Source organism: Rhamphochromis longiceps, linkage group LG16 (genome assembly GCF_057381845.1).
Source record: "Rhamphochromis longiceps isolate RC_006_pf linkage group LG16, R_longiceps_female_GT1.1, whole genome shotgun sequence".
Classification (NCBI taxonomy): domain Eukaryota; kingdom Metazoa; phylum Chordata; class Actinopteri; order Cichliformes; family Cichlidae; genus Rhamphochromis; species Rhamphochromis longiceps.
Genome location: NC_140572.1, coordinates 14235589 through 14253255, shown reverse-complemented (window position 1 = coordinate 14253255; position 17667 = coordinate 14235589). Strand labels below are relative to the sequence as shown.

The following is a 17667-nucleotide window of genomic DNA, read 5'->3' as shown; positions in this document are numbered from 1 at the left end:
TTAGAAACATGGAAGCATGCAATTTGGCAATTTGTAGAAAAACAGGAATAGAAATAAGATAGCTGGTCTGGGAGACTGAATTTTCAAAACAAGAGCAAGGATGTTGTTATTTTGTTCCAAAAGATAAAAAAATTAATCAAAAATATAATTTCTATATGTGAAAATTTGTAGTGAAATCAGCATATGGTCGGTGTATATAACACTTTAATCCCTCTGCCAAAGCTTTTTTAAACACATGTGGACTGTGAAACTACAAACAGCTGATTACCAAACCCTGGGATGGTTGTTTATTTAGATGGAAATCCAAGTATAAGATGTGTTATTTATGTGGAAAAGCTTTATTGGGTCTCTTATGTCTGAAATTGCTTTGGCCTCTTCCTCCAGCCTTAACTCATTACTTCAGAATCATAGGAAACACTTGTTTTTCGTGCACCTCTGGGCAGGATTCTTTAGTGTATCAAAGGTCATCTTAGTTATTGTGTCCTCTTATTCCAGCAATGTGAGCATCATTTGAACATACTTGAGATGCCTAACCTTTGGACTGAATGTAGCTCTCTGTAGCTTCAGATATCTGCAGTCTTAGAATGGAAGAGTCCTTATTGTTCATTTGAAGCACATGTATGTGCCGCTCACGAGCCTGGGTTGCCTATAACTACAGTTCAGATGAACTAAATTTAGAGTTTGTTCCCCATGTGGCTGAAAAAACAGGTGGTTAAATACTTTTTTTTCTACTGTGGTGACAGAAGTCATCACAACCTTTGTGTCACAGAGCTGATTTGTACGTTTGTGACACCTTGTGTTTTGTTCTCTTTGCAGTGATGAATGGTCATACTACGTGTGTGCGCCTCCTGCTGGATGAATCGGATAATTCAGACCTCGTGGATGTTGCTGACTCTCAGGGACAGTGAGTGACCCTCGCTCCCGCCCCCACACATCCTGTTTGCTTCGTGCGATTTGTCCCTTTCCGTTTTCCCTCTTAAATATGTTGTCCTCGTCTGCAGGACTCCTCTAATGCTCGCGGTGGCCGGAGGTCACGTCGACGCCGTGTCACTGCTGCTGGAAAGGGAAGCCAATGTCAATGTGGCCGATAACCACGGCCTCACAGCGCTGCACCTTGGGGTGAGCGCGGAACTTGTGTTTGTGTGGATTTAGTGCAGTCTCTATTTATAATTTCTTTCATTTGTGACAAGAAAGAAGCAATAAGTTTTATATTAGGGCCTATTAGACTCCCATTAACATTTTTAGGAGGGACCTTCTTGGAAATGTGCTTTATTCATTAGAAGACTTGTAAAAAGAGACAAACAGGAAATGTTCTTTCAGATTTGTATTATAGATTCTTATATAGCTTCTGCTCTGTTGTCTCAGCTGCTGTGTGGTCAGGAGGAGTGCATCCAGTGTCTGCTGGAGCAGGAGGCTTCGGTTTTGCTCGGCGACTCGCGCGGTCGTACAGCCATCCACTTGGCCGCTGCCCGAGGCCACGCTTCCTGGCTGAGTGAGCTGTTGAGCATCGCCTGCTCTGAGGCGCCATCCTTGCCCCCGCTGAGAGACCACAGCGGGTACACACCGCTGCACTGGGCCTGTTATTATGGTTAGTGGCACCTGCAGACACGTTTTTAAATTTAAAAAAAAAAAGTAAATTCAGTTCAAAACAGACAATCCTTTGTGAGCAGCACTTGGTGATAGTGGGGAGGAAGAACTCCCATTTAACAGGACGAGACCTCCAGTTAGGAAACTTTTCCCTAAAGTGTGTGTTTGTGTGTAGGTCATGAAGGGTGTGTGGAGGTCCTGCTAGAACAGAAAGGCTGCCGCTGTATTGATGGGAACCCCTTCACCCCTCTGCACTGCGCTGTGTAAGTCACACTGATATCCCGGAGTCGTCTTTTTTGCTACTGGAATAGTGTTTTTCCTGCTTTTCAGAGGCCGATTTCAGTCGCTGAACTCCTGTTTGTGTTTTGTCTTTCAGAACCAATGATCACGAGCCATGTGCATCGCTGTTGCTGGAGGCGATGGGTTCAGACATTGCTGGCTGCTGCGATGCTAAGAGCAGGTAAGAAGCGAGTGTGGACATGTCGCCAGCGCAGCTCCTCCCACGCTGCCGAGCACCATATGTTCTCATTCCATCCTCTCTCTTTCAGGACTCCTCTTCATGCTGCAGCATTTGCCGGTCATGTCGATTGTGTCCAGTTGCTCCTTTCCCACGATGCACCTGTGGACGTCGCAGAACAGTCGGGTCGCACTGCGCTGATGATGGCGGCTCAGAGGGGCAGGGTCGGGGCTCTTGGTACGGGGTTGTTTTACATGTGCTTATGTTCAGAAAATGAGCAGTGATTTTGTTTTTTATACGTGCTCTGTATTCTGTCTCGTACAGAGGTGCTGTTGACCAGCGCCAGTGCCAACCTCAGTCTGACTGACAAGGACGGCAACACCGCCCTGCACCTGGCTTGCAGTAATGTACGTCTACAAGGGGGCACCACGCTCCAGCATTAGTGTTTGGCCCAGTTTTGTGGGACCTTTGTTTACCTGTTTTACTGAAAGGAAGGCTCACAGATGAGACCTCAGTGCTGTTTACTTATGCAGAACTCTGGAGGACTTTTTAACTTGAGTCCTTCTTCTTCCAGGGGAAGGAAGACTGTGTGTTGCTGATCCTCGAGAAGCTGTCTGACACTGCGCTCATTAATGCCACGAATGCAGCGCTGCAAACGTGAGTGTGAAAATACTTTGGCCCTCATGTCTGTACATATAGGAAACACATGTGTCACTGTAAACAAGAGCTTTTGAAATGATGTATGTAAAGATTTGGTCCAGGATCAGTCCAAGTAAAATAAATAAAATTAGTTTTTCAGATACTGTGAACATTTTATTAAACGAATTTGAAAACCTGTTTCACTAGAGGTGATGTAGTTCAGTTAAACAAGAGTACTTGTGTAACCATGAGTGACATTATGTGTAACTTTCTGTCAGTCCTCTGCACCTGGCGGCTCGTAGCGGTCTTAAGCAGGTGGTCCAGGAGCTGCTGTCCAGAGGAGCCAACGTTCAGACGGTGGATGAGAACGGTACGGTAAACTCAGTACTTATCAGGGCCTGACTGCACACCTGCATGAATGTCTTCCTTCTCTCAGCATGGACTCAGCTTGTCTACTGAAAAGCTTTAATGCTGTTTTCCACGTTTGCTGCAGACAAAACAGTTTTTAAAAGGGTTACCACTCGTTGTAGAGTTAGGTGAGTTTTATAGAGTGCAGGAAGGGTTTTCAAGTGAATTTGGGGTTTGTTACATAGCAACAGACAGGATGGGTATAGAAAGCAGGCCTGTTACTGTTCGAGGTCGGCACAATAACTAGTCCACCCATATCTAGGAAAACGTAATGATCAAAGTAAATCTTTGATGGAGTGATATTTTTTGGCTTTTATTTGATGGCAGGAAATGAAAGAAGAGCATGAATTGACATAAGATTTAGAAATTGATACTTCAGGTGTATCTACTAAAAATCACAAGTTCAAATCTGAGCTCTACGGGAAGGTCAGAGGCCAGGAAAATCATGTGAATGCGATACATAGGACTGTGATACCACAGGTGTTTGATACCAGGCGACTGGGGGCCAGTAGTTTTTATATGAAGCTGTGGAAACCCGGATTAAAGCTGTTCATGTGTTTTTTGTGAGCTTTCTTTGTTCTTTGTTTTGTTGGCTATAGATCAATTTAAACCTGAAAGTCCATAATTGATTAGCTTAGATCAGCAATACTGGATGAAGTACTTTTGTATATATTCAGTTACTGGAGTTTTAGATTAAGTTGTAACCCCATTTCTTTTCACTACTATGGCCTAAGGATTTGTTTTATTAAGGGTAATTGTAAGAACAAAAATAGTTAAGCTATAAAAACAAAAGATTCATTTTCACTGAATATAATAATACACGCTGTTCGTAGAGCTACACGTGGACAGCTTTTTGCTAATGTCACTGAAAAAATAGTGTCTCCATACCCTGAATGAATAAAATTGTATTTATATTAGGGCTGTGCGATATGACTAAAATCTCATATCCCAATATGAGACATCTATCGTCCCGATAACGATATAAATCACAAAATTGAACATTTTCTGTAAATTCTGTGAATCTCGGGCAGCTCGACTTGCGTGAAGTGTTTCCAGCTGGGCGTCGCGTACCTGGAGTCGAGTGTTTTAACCGATGCATGAAACGATACATTTTTAGACATAAGTTGAAATGGCCGCGTGCGGTGGGGAAAAGCCTGTTCTAACGTTTGAGTCTAAGGTTTATTTTTTAGCACCTGGCGGCTCTTTTTTGCTTCTCATCCGTAAATACTCTGCATACTCTTTCACGTGATTCAGTTTATTTTGAAAAGTCTCAACAGGATCTTGAGCTTTATTGTGAAAGGTTTATGTGGAAAATAAACAATGGTTTTACCATCGTTGTTGCTAATGACAACGCATAAAAACAGGCGCTTGTCCGTCCGTAGTGTGGTTATATAAAATATAAGAGAAAGAGAGAACTTTAACAAATTAATATAGCCACTACAGTGACCATCAAAACCATGAAAAATATTGCCGTAGACAGTTTATTTTGGGACACCACAAAACGAACGATAGTGTAAAATGAAATGACAGATGTTTTTATATCGTCATCCGATATATATCGTTATATCGAACAGCCCTAATTTATATGACACCAAATCATATGTTTAAAATGTTTAAAAACTCTTTAATATCAGAGAGAAACCCCGACAATCAGCTGACCCCCTATAAACAAGCACTTTGCGACAGTGGGAAGGAAGAACACTCTTTTAACAGGAAGAAACCTGTGGGAAAACAAGGCTCGGATGAGATTGGTAAAGTTGTAATGAAACTTAAACTTTAAAATATAAAAACACAGAATACAAACCTCCTGTACAGTTCCTTCTGCTCATCCCCAACCAATCACAGCAGGTGGATGCGCTCTCTGCCAGAGGTTACTTCCTGTTAAAAGGGAGTTTTTCCTCTCCACTGTTGCCAAGTGCTTGTTCATAAGGTTTTGTCTAATTATCGGGGTTTTCTTTCTGTCATGGTGGAGTCTTTACCTCACAATATAAAATGCCTTGAGGTGACTGTTGTGATTTGGTGCTGTATAAATACAATGGAAATGAAAAACCAACATCTTTTCCTGCAAGTAAACACATCATTTTTTGATATAAAGTCATATTTTTAATATGGGAGTCTGTTTTGCAGCTAGATGAGATGAGGTCTCCAGTTTTTATTTTATTTTGTGACTATACTGCGCTTTGTTTATTTATTGTCCACTTTGGTGTCGGGCTGCTGTTGTTGTCGCTGTCCCCTTCTGTCTGCTCACACTGTCAACTGGCTGAACTCTAACGGGATGCTGCTCCGATGCTGCTTTGCCTTCCTCCGCTTCCTCCTTGTCCACGTCTCGCTCTGTTCCTCCTTTTTGTCCGTTTTTGTCGTCCTCCCTCCCTCTGTCTCCGTTCTTTCTCTCTGTCGCTCTACCTCAGGTCTGACGCCTGCTCTGGCTTGTGCTCCTAGTAGAGAGGTGGCTGACTGTTTGGCTCTCATTCTGGCTACCATGATGCCTTTCTGCTCACCTTGCAGCTCTGGAGCTCCCTCCCCAGGGTCCTTGTTGAGGCATATACCCCACCAGGGGGGTAAAGGCCTATCCACTGGCCCTCGGGCGACACGCAGCCCCAGGAACCCCTCGGGACCATCCAGCGAGGGAACCACAGAGAACGACTCAGAGGATTCCGAAACTTTCTGACCCCTCTAAACCGACTCTCTAGCTTCCTACCTCCAAGAGTGCACGTGAACGTCTTACCTCTCTCCTCGGCGAGGAATGATGCAGTGTTTGAGTGCACAACTGAGGGAGAAGGATAGAGACTTGGTCATTCATAGAGCCCATAAAAGTTCAATATTAAATAAATAACTTGTGGACAATAATTAATCGTAAGATGAGTTGGAATATTTTCTAATAGATGGTTAAATAATATTCATATTTCTCATGTCTTCTGTTTGTTTAATATTGAACCTTTGGTGCTCCACATGCAGTGTCTATATCTTCTGTTCCCCATGTTGGGAACATGAACACGAACTGAATCGCTCTGCTTTGACGCCAGGCTGGAGACCCTGCAGCTTCTTTTTTTGTAATGCTCTTTTTTTTAAAAGAAAAACCAAGATGGGAGCAGCTGCACTGCCCAGGACTGACTGACTGGAGCCCAATGAGTCGCTCCGTGAACAAGAACTCGATCTGGACCAGTTTGGGTCTGCATGCTTGTGTTAATTTACACCACGGTTCATTCTTTCTACTCACGGGTGCTTAAATCCAAACGACCTCGGTACTTAGTCTCTGCACGGCACAGCAGCTCGCTGCGGAGACTCGTGTTGTCTTTTTAAAAAAAGCCATTTTTAACTGTTTGTACAAAACGAAGGAGACTATTAAGAAATCAGAGTGTAATTTTAAACTTTTTATGATTTTAGGCTTGTTGTACCAAATATTTGACTTCCACGAGTAAATAATGAACATGTGACAAAAGGTCACATAAACAGGTACATAGAGCTTGTTTTTAACTGTTTAACAGCTGAAGCACAAATTTGTAGGTTTTTGTTTGGTTTGGATGACGTTTGGATAGAATGGGAATTGTGTGGCCTCTCCGAAAGACGTTCCTAGTTCAACTGTGGACCAGAATAGAGGATACGAAACACTAGGTACATCTCAATGACCTTTACATCGAGAAATCCAGATGACACAGCCCTGACAAAAGATTCCTCAAGCCTGATTTAGAGTTCTGTGGTAAATCATGGTAGAGCTTACCATGTGTAACCCACGTAAGTGGCCGTCAGCATTTATGCTTGTGCTGGTTCATTACATGTTAATTACCAAGTGGGTATGTCCACTGATGTTTCCAGCTGATGGAAACATCCTGGGTAAACATATTTGTCCCTGAAGTTTTTCCACTTCTTTCCACATTCCCTCACGTCAATTAATAAATAAATATCCCAAGTTCGTTTCAGTTCCACAGTCACGTGTGTTTCAGCATAAATTTAAATGCTAATGCAAACACTGAGGCACAAAGCTGTGTTCAGAAGAGCTGAACAGTAATAATGATAGTCTGTTAATGTTAAATAAGTTAACGTTAGCCTCAAGAGGACATAGATACATGCTACGTTAGCATAATCCTGACAAATCTTTTGCTATGTTAGCCATTTCATGTTTCATGTTGAAGGATGCATTTATATCTGATTTAATTTTATATTAATCAAAGCGTGGTACATTTTATGGTAGTATAGTAGCTACACAGATAAGTCAAAATCCTAGTTCAATTAAAAAAAGGATTGCATTAGCAGTGCTGTTAGCCTAAAGAAAATAGCTGCTACATTAGCACAAAGTGTTTTTACTATATTAGATCAAAGCTAGTGGTATCTAATGTTGTTGTTCGGGACATTTTTGAAAACATTCAGTATTGTCAGTATGTGGTGTAAAGTCAAGAACTAATGTATCACAGGTGGAGTTGTAGATATCAACCATGGGGGTTAGCATTGCTGCTATGCTAAAACCAGCCTGGGGGTTCTTCCAGTTTAAAACCAGACTGAAGAGATAAAGACGCTTGTGTCCACCACTTCCTGTGGCCATGAAACAAAGGCTGTTCTCTTGATTCTTTGAAGCACCATCTGTACTTTTAATGGAGTGATGTGATAAGGTAATGGGGATGTACCTAGTGATGAATATAAGGTCTGTGGAGATCAGATTGAAAGATGAGATTATGACTAAGATTTATGCATTTTGTCCTCTGGCCTTGAATGGCCATCTGCACTGTTTTCACTCCATTTGCATCCCTACCTGTTGTGTTGTGCATGCTTGCACACTTCCAGGCAAAGCTTCTTTTTTTGTACTTTAATGTTTAATCGTAAATGCCCAGATTCTCAACAAAGACCAAATTTCTGAGGCAATGAAAAGCTCTGTTTAGCTCTGTTGTGCTATATATGATCCATTACACGATGGTACAAACAATGCCAGCACTTAAATGTAAATTAACACAGGGCTTTGACCACTTTCCTCACATTCCTCCCCACTGTTTGTCGCTCTGCCAGCTATGTGCCATTGTTTCGAATGTGTCCAGTGCCTTGATGAGTCTTTTTTTCTTTTATGACATATCCTGTGCTAGTAGTTGGAAAGGATGAGTTCACTATTATTGCAAAATAGGAAAAGTGTTGGTGGTACAGTGGTGCAGATTTTAGCCATGCTTTGAGAGATTTACCTCAGACCTCTACCGTTTTATTGTTTGTGTAGGTTTTTCGCCTTTTGTACACACCAGACACTTTTAAAAGTGAGAAGAAAGTTCCAAACCAGCCGTCAGTTATGAGGAGCTGCTAAATGGATTTGAAGGTCAAACTTGTAAAACCAGACTTGATGTGCTGCTGTGGTCATATGATGTGACTGAAAGCACAATTACTGAATGGACCTATAAATATAAATCTCACTGCAAGAAGAAAGAAGGAATACTTGATTCATCGTTTAAGTTGGGAAATGACTGAAACCGTGAAAACAGCGAGCTCTTTCTCCTCTCTGTGGAGGTGCAAATCTTAAAACCTGGACAAACGAAAACTAGGCGTGGCTGAGCACCACCAGGTACCACCAGTTTTTTTGAAATTGTGTGAAATTATTCTTTAATGCGTTGAGCTAAATATGAGTGGTTATGTTGTATTGAATGACAGTGTTTGACACAGTTTTGGTTGTTTTGTCACCTTAAACCTCTGAGGTCTAAGTCATCATTTTGCTTTTGAGTTTTTGCAAAAAATGTGAATTGTTTTTCGTGTTGTCAGTTGAACTGATTTTTTCTTTGGCCCCTGATTGCCAAGATTTTGGAGAACAAAGTAATAAAAAGGAAAAAATGATGTTTGCTTGCCTAGGGTAGGGTCGGGGTCACCACCTGTGACAACTTAGACCCGAGAGAGTTAAAGGCTGGAGATTTAATCCCCCTAATTTTATTGTCAACAAATCCACTGCTCCATAAATCCTTTTGTTCCTCATGCAATAAATTAAGGAGGTTTTACCGTCAGACCTCATACTCTTCCTGCTAGATGATTAACTCGTAATACTCACCCAGTTGAGTGAGTATTTGGAAGCCTTTGATTTCCAACGTATTCCGAGTGGAAAGCCTTTTAGTCTTCTGTTATTGTTACACGAGTGAGTCTTACTACAGCAAGATCGATTTCAACTTTGCAACAACAGTCGAGGCCTGCGGCTCAGAGCAAGGACTTAGTTATCAGTCATTTGTTGACAATAAGAAAAAAAGACAATATCTCCAGCCGTGTGTGTGTGCGTGTGTGTGTGTGCGCACTAGCTTAGGTACTGATATGAAATCCACCTGCTTTTTACATTATGTACTGTAAGGGAAAGCTTTGTATGAAGAAATCTCCATCCCAGATGGTTTTGTTTGACTTTGGATTTAAAATGTAATGAGTTGTGAATCCTGTTAGCTGCCAGATAAGCACACATATTGTTAGCAAGCACAGTCTTTACTGCCTCCGCTGTCCCTGAGAGACAGAGCCTGTCCGCCAGTATTCAACCAGAAAATGAGCTTCAGCAGGCCTGACAATCGTCGTGTGATTTTCATAGCAGTTCCTGATGCAGTACGGCATGCTGAGGGCTGTTTGTCACTTCCACTTTGTTTTATATTAACTGTACAACAATAAAAATCTGTTTGGAGTTAAAAACATGCCAATTCTTTTCTTTTTCCATCAATCTGTGAGGAGACTCATTACACCAGAGATGTCAGACTCATCTTACATTGTGGGTCACATACAACCTGTTTTGATCTGGCCAGACCAGTGAAAACCCAGTTTCTGTCAGTGTAAAGAAACCTAACTACTCATGTAATCAATGATTAGTTTAAGACAGAGAAGAGTAATTTCAACAATATGTCTCTACATGATAAAGAAATGCTGCTGTAGTAAATGAAAGAAAGCACAAGTTGTGCTTACAGATTTTAAATGTGTAAAATTACAGATGTGTGTAACTGAATTACTTCAGTATACTGTAAGTGACCGTGGGGTCTTTATCAGTAGGAAAAGCTGAAAATACAGTTAAAAGTCCGACATTTCTGTCCTTCACATTTTCCAGAGCTCCCTAGCGGGCCTGATTGGAGGTTAATGGTTCTTTATTCGTCACATGCATAGTTATACAAGTATAACACAGAGTGAAATGTAACCTGACACACTCCTTGACCAGGATGTGATGTTCTGTGTGAGGATGCTCTCCACAGCACCTGCATAGAAAGTCCTGAGGATCTCTGGAGACACCCTGACCTTCCTCAGTTGTCGTAGGTGATACAGGCGCTGCCTGGCCTTTTTGGTCTGGACCTGAATGTGGGCAGACCATGTCAGGTCTGAGGAGATGTGGACACCGAGATACTTGAAGGACTGCACCCTCTCCACTGGAGCTCCATTGATGATAATGGGCTTGTAGTCTCTGTGCTGACTCCTTCTGAAGTCCACCACCAGCTCCGTGGTCTTGCTGACGTTGTCCTGGCACCATGATGCCAGATTCTTCACTTCATCCATGTAGGCCGCCTCATCATTGTTGGAGATGGTGCCCAACACCACTGTGTCGTCACCAAACTTCACAATGGTGTTGTAGCCGTGGGTGGCCACACAGTCTGAAGTGTAGAGGGAGTAGAGCAGTGGCGAGAGGACACACCCCACTGTGGTGCTCCTGTGTTCATGGTGATGCTGTCGGAGACACATCTACCCACCCTCACCACCTGAGTTCTGCCAATGGGGAAGTCCAACACCCATGCACACAGACGGCTGTTGAGTCCCAGATCCCTCAGCTTTGTGAACAGTCTGCAGGGCACTATTGTGTTAAACGCTGAACTGTAATCAACAAACAGCATTCGCACATAGTTACCCTGTTTCTTGTCCACGTGGCTGAGGGTGGTGTGCAGGTCGTGGGCGATGGCGTCCTCTGTGGATCTGTTGGGTCGGTAGGCGAACTGGAGCAGATCTGTGGTGTCTGGGATGGAGGAGGAGATGATGTTCTTCAGCAGCCTCTCGAACACCTTCATTACTACCGAGGTCAGTGCAACTGGCCGGTAATCGTTCAGGGATGAGGGTTTGCTGTTCTTGGGCACAGGGATGATGGTGGATCTTTTGAAGCATGTGGGGACCACAGACTTCGCCAGGGACTCATTGACGATGGAAGAGAACACACCTGCTAGCTGGTCAGCGCAGCAGACAGCCGGTGATGCCGTCTGCCTCAATGCTGCTCGGACGTCGTGCTCCTCATTGGTCTGATTGTTGGGCTGATTCTGGTCCCTGGGCTTTAGGTTTGACACCTGCGTTACACTGTCCGTGTTCATGTTTCTCAGAGCATATGCTTTATATGGTCAATGCTACAGGCACAGCACACCCATGAAGTACAGACAGGTTGCAATGCTTGCTACCTCTCACTAGGCTCCCAGATGTTAGCCAATCACAAGTAAAGGGGCATTAAGAGGATTAATGTATGGACTATTTAAAAACAACACAAAAACACTTGTTTCTCATTTCCCACAGAAGAAAACAGAAATGTCTGACAGTGTGCTTATTGTCAGATTTAATTATTAGAAACAGGTCAATTAATGTGATGAAGTGGTTTGGGAAAGCCTGAAAACCCCAAAACAAGCTGAAAGACACGAAAAAGTTCCACAGTGCTGAGAAGAACTGGGTGAGGACTCTCAAGTAAAGTACTTTAACGATCCCATTCATTCATCACTCATCCTTTAACAGCATCCAGTGTAACTGAAACTCTCATGATTGGTTAAACCCTGTTTTCGATCCTGTGAAATGAATGAAATAATATTAAAAACAGAAAATGATCCCCAGCAAGAAGCCGGAAGTATTTTTGATTGTCTTTCAGTTCTCTGTCTGATAAAGAGTGCAGTTAAGACGAGCCATTGCAACATAGATGTATGTTGAGGGCTGAGGTGACAACATGTATATACAAACTTGCTTATGTTTATAGGACCACCTTGTGTCTTCCTTTTATTTTTCATTTTTCCCTTGCTGTAAGAGCTCTGTAACTCCGACATTTCTCATCTGTGGGATAATAAAGGTTTATTCTATTCTATATTCGTGCATCTATCTTCATTAACATCAGTGGAAACAGAAGATATTGATAAGAACCTTTTAATAGTTACATAATCTCTTTACATTTACAAATTTTAAATTACATGAATGAGTCTTTTTAACAAACTAAAACTGCCACAGCGACTACCGTCAGTGGCTCCACTCATGGCACTAATTATAAAATAAGAGGAATCCAGAGGGTTAGTCATTAGAACCTGATTATACTGGGATAAAACTGAATGTTCTAGACTGTTTTCATAATGCCACGGATGCAGAGTGCTGGCTCTGCTGGAATGACACTGCTGTCTGTCAGGATTTAGCCTGCACCATTCTTAAAGATTTACAAGGTCCAGTGTGCTTCTAGCTCTCAGCCAGGCGTTTACAGGAAAGTCTGCTTTGTGCACAGCGGCTGTGTTTCTGTTGATCAGTACTCAGTCTCAGCAGTTAGTTCCCAGACCAGTCCAGTGGTCAGGGACCATCAGGAAGTATTTGTCCATGGCTTCGCAGAAGCGAGCTCTGTACAGCTCCGGAGAAACCACAGTGGGCATCTTCCCTGGAAACAAAGCATAGCAACACGTCAGAGGAGAAGGAGGATTGTAATTCAGCTGGAAGTACACCGATGAAGAAGAAAAACAAAAGCATTCTGTCATATATACACATATACATTTATATTCAACTCTACCTAAGCACTCGAAGTGTTTTATAAAACTGGCTGAAGTTTAAATTATTGAAGCCAACACATGAACCTCCTGTGAGCTAAAAGCTCAGGCTTCATATGTTGGAGAGTAACTCCACTATTGCCACTTTCTCTCTGTTGTTCTCATTGGCTTTGTGTTAAAGTTTATTTATCTTAGGTTTCACGTCTATGTGCTCAGATTTGACACCGAGCTTTAACACTAAGGGTGACTTGACATTTCACAGCCCCTACACGAGCTGGACACAAATATCTAAGGCTACGTTCACACTGCAGGTCTTAATGCTCAATTCCGATTTTTTGATCAAATCCGATTTTTTTTGTCTGCGTGTTCACACTACAATTAAAATGTGACAGCAGACGCGCTCTAGTGTGAACCCTCAAAGCGGCCCGCATGTGCAAAAGAAGACGTCACACACAACGCGCTCTGTTTAGACCCAGAGCAAACAGTATTTGCCTTAAAATTGGAAGGTTGCCGGTTCGAGCCCCGGCTTGGACAGTCTCGGTCGTTGTGTCCTTGGGTGAGACACTTCATCCGTTGCCTACTGGTGGTGGTCAGAGGGCCCGGTGGCGCCAGTGTCCGGCAGCCTCGCCCCTGTCAGTGCGCCCCAGGGTGGCTGTGGCTACAATGTAGCTTGCCATCACCAGTGTGTGAATGTGTGTGTGCATGGGTGGATGACTGGTTGTGTAAAGCGCTTTGGGATCCTTAGGGACTAGCAAAGCGCTACACAAATACAGGCCATTTACCATTTACCGTTTCCCAATTTAGCTTCAAGTTGTAAAGTTATTTTGTTATTTACAAATGGCCTAATAATGATCCTTATTGCTGTTTTAGAGGAGCGGTGCTTCAAAGGATAGTTGCAGATTTCTGTCAGAATCTGCAGATTATACAGTACAAATAAAATGTTCACGTTTCTCCAACGTTGTCTTCCCAACAGTTTCACTGACATCTACACTGGATGGCCAGGAAGCGTTCACGATGTCTTCTCGGGCGCTGATAATTGGCGTCTGTCTTGTGTCAGTGACGTAAAAGACGGATTTAATGCGACTTGACCGTTCAAACAGCAGTCGCTTTCTAAAACATCAGATATGTATCGCATTCAGTACCACATATGAAAGTGACCCAGATCGGATTTGAAAATATCGGATTTGTGCCGTTCACACTGTCATACCATGATGGGATATGGGTCGCACAGGGTCAGAAAAGTCAGATTTGATGCGCTTTCGCCTGCAGTGTGAACGTAGCCTAAGTAATCCATCCCTCCATATGCAGCCATACTTTCTGTGGGCTTTATGACATTTACCTTGGCCTCCGAGGATTCCAGTGGATTTAACAACCATTTCCAGTCTCTTGTCCCAGGTGAACGTCCTGATGTAATCTGCAGAAACGAGAGAGGGGAACAAATTAAAACAAAACCCCAACAAAAGTCTCCAAAAAACACTTCTCCTCCTCCTCTCACCTATAATCCCAACGACCAGCTGCTCGGTGGCGTCGTCCCGCCCAACCAGCAGGGAGTAGTCGATGATGAGGTGGCTAGACAGGAAGTAGGCGTCGCTGTGAATGGCAGCTCGTAAGATGGACTTGCAGTGGGAGCGGATGTAGAGCGGGTTGTCGTGGATCAGCTTCAGCAAGTTCTCGTCCAGTAGGACCACCTCGCAGCTTTCCTTGCCCGATTCTGTCTTCACATTGCGGTTTCTCAGCGAGCCTTTGAGGTCGAATACCTGCAGGGACGGCACAGCATCAACAGAGGTCAAAAGGTCCTCATGATCCGAACAGCCACTACTGAGGAAACTGTGATGGATCTAAGATTTGTGTTAGACCTGTAAACACGTTTGTTCACACTTTGATGAATTATGGACAAACATGTTACAAGTATTGTCCTTTCCATGTTCTACATCAAGAATAAACAGTGTGTCCTGTCCTATCTGCACTGAGAGGCAGAGTGACACCACATCTCTGACCTGAGCCATCTTGCGTCCATAAAACAGGTTTTCCATAACAAGGAGGTCCAGCTTCTTCTCCGTGTTGTTCTGAGAGTTCTTGTAGCCAATCCTGTACACACCCAGGATCTTCGCCAACGCCGTCGGCCGCTGTGGTGCAAACACGCTCGTTACTCATTTGCAATCAGATGGTTAGAAACGGTGCGAGTGTTTATGATGCATACTTTCTGCTGCACAGCTCCTGTGATGTAGGTAAAGTAGTGGGGTGCAAAGTCCAGGAAGGACTGGACCTCCAGTCTGGGCATCTGCTTCAGGATGAAGCGGTCGTCTGACAAGACACACAGCAGGACTTACATCAGAGGAAAGAACAAAACATGCATCCTGAAGTGTCTGAAGCTAGCAGAGGTTTGGCGTTTTATTATTATTTGCCATATTCACAAGTGTCACGATGTTTTGCATCCATTTTGTACTTACTATTTTATTTAGAAAAGCACAAGCACGCTTCCTTTTACACATGTGCACATACATACTTGTGCAAGCTCATGTGCCCCTTTTATATCTATGTTGTATCTGTGAGGATATCAGCCCCAACCTTCTGTTGCGTAGAACACAGCTCCAGATTTCCCCCCACGAGCCTGCCAGTTAACGCAGTGGGACAGCGAGCGGACGAAATCCTCCTCACTGCTCTCCATGATCTCCTCTCGCATCTTGTGAAACTCCTTGGCGTAGTAGACCCGACAGTAGAACTTGGCGTTGGCATCGGAGAACTCTGAAAATAAGAAGGCAGTCAGGAACAGCAGGCTTAGACACATTTATCAGAGGGATAGCATTCAGCTTGAACCAAAGAGTGTGCAACACAGTAATGCAGTGGTTAGCATTGTGTCCTAACCAACAAGGTTTGGTTTGACGTCTGCACGTTCTGCCACAGTAAGCGTGAAGCCGTGAGGTGACCTGTCCAGTGTGCACCACTCTCAGCCCCCGACTGGAAACGCAGTTAAGAAAACAGTAATAATAAAACACTCACGCAGCTCAACGTGTGGATTTAGGGCCTGTTTCTTCTGCTTATCTGCTGAGTCGGCCTCTTCTGCACAAAACAGAGACAGAATTGAAACATTGCACCTCCAGGTACGCCTCTACAGCCTTTGCTCTTTCACTGACTTTGTGTTGTATGTGAACACTTACTGAGAGAATCTGTGTCTGTGCTGCTGCGACTCTGCTGTGATGCTGTCGTCTCGGTGGGCCTGGCAGGGCTGCTCTTAACCCGGCTCTCTCCACCACTGAGGACCAGACAGTAGAAAACTCGACTCACATTTGAATTCATTTGTTTAAAATTTGAACCATTTGAGTTTTAGAGTAAGTTTTGCTCTTACACTGCTGGGCTTTTCAAACCATTACTATCCTCTAACACAACACAACTCTGGTGTGGCTGGTTTGGCCACTTGGGGGCAGCAGAAACAAGTCCTGAAGAGTCATGTTAATGACTTCAGTTGATATGCTTGGCTTATCGTCATCACTTTATTATCCAACATTCACTTAGAGTCCAGTATCAATTTTGGTCTCCCCCATCTCCCGAGGGTCTAAAGGTGCTAAATGCTCCTATTTAACCACAATCAATACATATATAAAAATAACTATTTTAAAAATGTAGATTGTGAGAAATTGGCACTTGGGCTGTTGGCTGGAAGAAGAGAGCCAACAGCCAGATTATTCTCTTTTGATTTGTGTGATGATGCCACTTCGTCACAAACGAAAATAATGGGATTGGAAAGCTGCGAGAGATGCTCCGTAATTAAACTGGGGTTAAAGAGGATATATGAAATTAAAGTACCTTAGCATTTTAAATGATTGTTAACAATAAGGACGTTACCTTTAATTCTTCACCATATTCTGATGTATTGTGTTCATTAATTAAGTGCAAACATAATTAATAGATAACAGAAATAAGCTAACAGCTGCACAGTGGATTTTGAGGCACAGAGTTGAAGCTCCGGTGGGAATGCAGCGTACCTGCTGGGCTGTGAAGTCTCCTCTCCTCCTGCGTTCGACACCTTAGACAGATCATCCAGTGCTGTTTTGTACTCCTTGCAGCTGAATGGTGACAATCGTATATTTTAGCATATTTTTCCAAACGTGACATCAATAGTGCCAATTTAAAAACAGAGAGGAGGGAAGCAGGTGGTCACCTGAGGGCGAAGGCGATGATGGAGCTTGGCTCTCTCTCGCACACTGCGATGGGAACCCGCTCATGTTCGTACATGAGGTAGTGCTTATCTGGATCACTGTAAACATGTGACACAGCAGTCAGAAACAACGCCTGCTGAACGTGAGGTGGTCCACGCCTCTTTGGGGTTTTATTTTGGATGGCTAAAGCAAAGTTGGGAATTATTTTAACTGGCTTCAACAATCACATTTTCTTCATTTATAATAACACCCCACCCTTTATAGCAATAGCTTCCTAGCCTTAGATGATAATCTAGCGCTCCACCCTCTCATCTAAACTGGATCACTTCTGGATCAAAAAGCAACATAGTGGAAGCTAAAATGCTAACGCTGAGTCTAGTCCAAACACAAATGGCTTATGTCATAGTGGCCTTGTCCATCTTTTAAGTACAGTACACTATTTTTCCTAATGGTATTGTTTACTATACAAGTATCTAATTCTCTATTTAGTATCAAATATATCTACCACTTCAGCCAATATGTGATCAGTGACTAAGTGAACGTCCCGCAGACCTAGAGCACAGTACTTACAATGGGAAAGGGATGGGATTGTAGCTGTTTCCTGGGAGGAAGTTGGCGAGGATTGCTTTCATGGTGGATTTTTCCTTCACCTGGCTGTCAGTGGAGCCCAGCAGGTGTCCGTCAAAGACGTCTGAAAGTGAGCACGCACACGGCATGTAGAGCAGGGGTAACGGTGCACGAAATACGA

The 17667-nt window shown here is 43.3% G+C and overlaps 2 protein-coding genes across 10 annotated transcripts in view; one reads left to right on the top strand and one right to left on the bottom strand.

Moving 5' to 3' along the window:
* Nucleotides 1–9686, top strand: part of ankrd44 (ankyrin repeat domain 44) — a 32548-nt gene extending 22862 nt beyond the window's left edge. Inside the window, exons 19-28 of the mRNA XM_085385027.1 lie at nucleotides 817–904; nucleotides 1002–1119; nucleotides 1366–1588; nucleotides 1763–1850; nucleotides 1964–2047; nucleotides 2136–2281; nucleotides 2369–2451; nucleotides 2619–2701; nucleotides 2962–3053; nucleotides 5500–9686. Coding sequence (XP_085241153.1) covers nucleotides 817–904; nucleotides 1002–1119; nucleotides 1366–1588; nucleotides 1763–1850; nucleotides 1964–2047; nucleotides 2136–2281; nucleotides 2369–2451; nucleotides 2619–2701; nucleotides 2962–3053; nucleotides 5500–5759 — 1265 coding nt within the window. The 3' untranslated portion in view covers nucleotides 5760–9686. The remainder of the gene's footprint in view (nucleotides 1–816; nucleotides 905–1001; nucleotides 1120–1365; nucleotides 1589–1762; nucleotides 1851–1963; nucleotides 2048–2135; nucleotides 2282–2368; nucleotides 2452–2618; nucleotides 2702–2961; nucleotides 3054–5499) is intronic.
* Nucleotides 9687–11333: 1647 nt separating this feature from the next.
* pikfyve (phosphoinositide kinase, FYVE finger containing) overlaps nucleotides 11334–17667 on the bottom strand; it is a 33949-nt gene continuing 27615 nt past the window's right edge. For 3 of the 9 annotated variants that reach the window (XM_085385024.1, XM_085385018.1, XM_085385025.1), the window contains exons 33-43: nucleotides 17490–17610; nucleotides 16922–17017; nucleotides 16746–16826; nucleotides 15921–16015; nucleotides 15763–15822; nucleotides 15331–15507; nucleotides 14963–15066; nucleotides 14760–14888; nucleotides 14258–14519; nucleotides 14102–14176; nucleotides 11335–12656 (exon numbers count right to left, since the gene is read on the bottom strand). In XM_085385024.1, coding sequence (XP_085241150.1) covers nucleotides 12541–12656; nucleotides 14102–14176; nucleotides 14258–14519; nucleotides 14760–14888; nucleotides 14963–15066; nucleotides 15331–15507; nucleotides 15763–15822; nucleotides 15921–16015; nucleotides 16746–16826; nucleotides 16922–17017; nucleotides 17490–17610 — 1316 coding nt within the window. In that variant the 3' untranslated portion in view covers nucleotides 11335–12540. Of the gene's footprint in view, nucleotides 12657–14101; nucleotides 14177–14257; nucleotides 14520–14759; nucleotides 14889–14962; nucleotides 15067–15330; nucleotides 15508–15762; nucleotides 15823–15920; nucleotides 16016–16745; nucleotides 16827–16921; nucleotides 17018–17489; nucleotides 17611–17667 lie in introns of all 9 variants that reach the window. The other 6 variants (XM_085385019.1, XM_085385020.1, XM_085385023.1 and 3 more) reach the window with 3 other exon arrangements.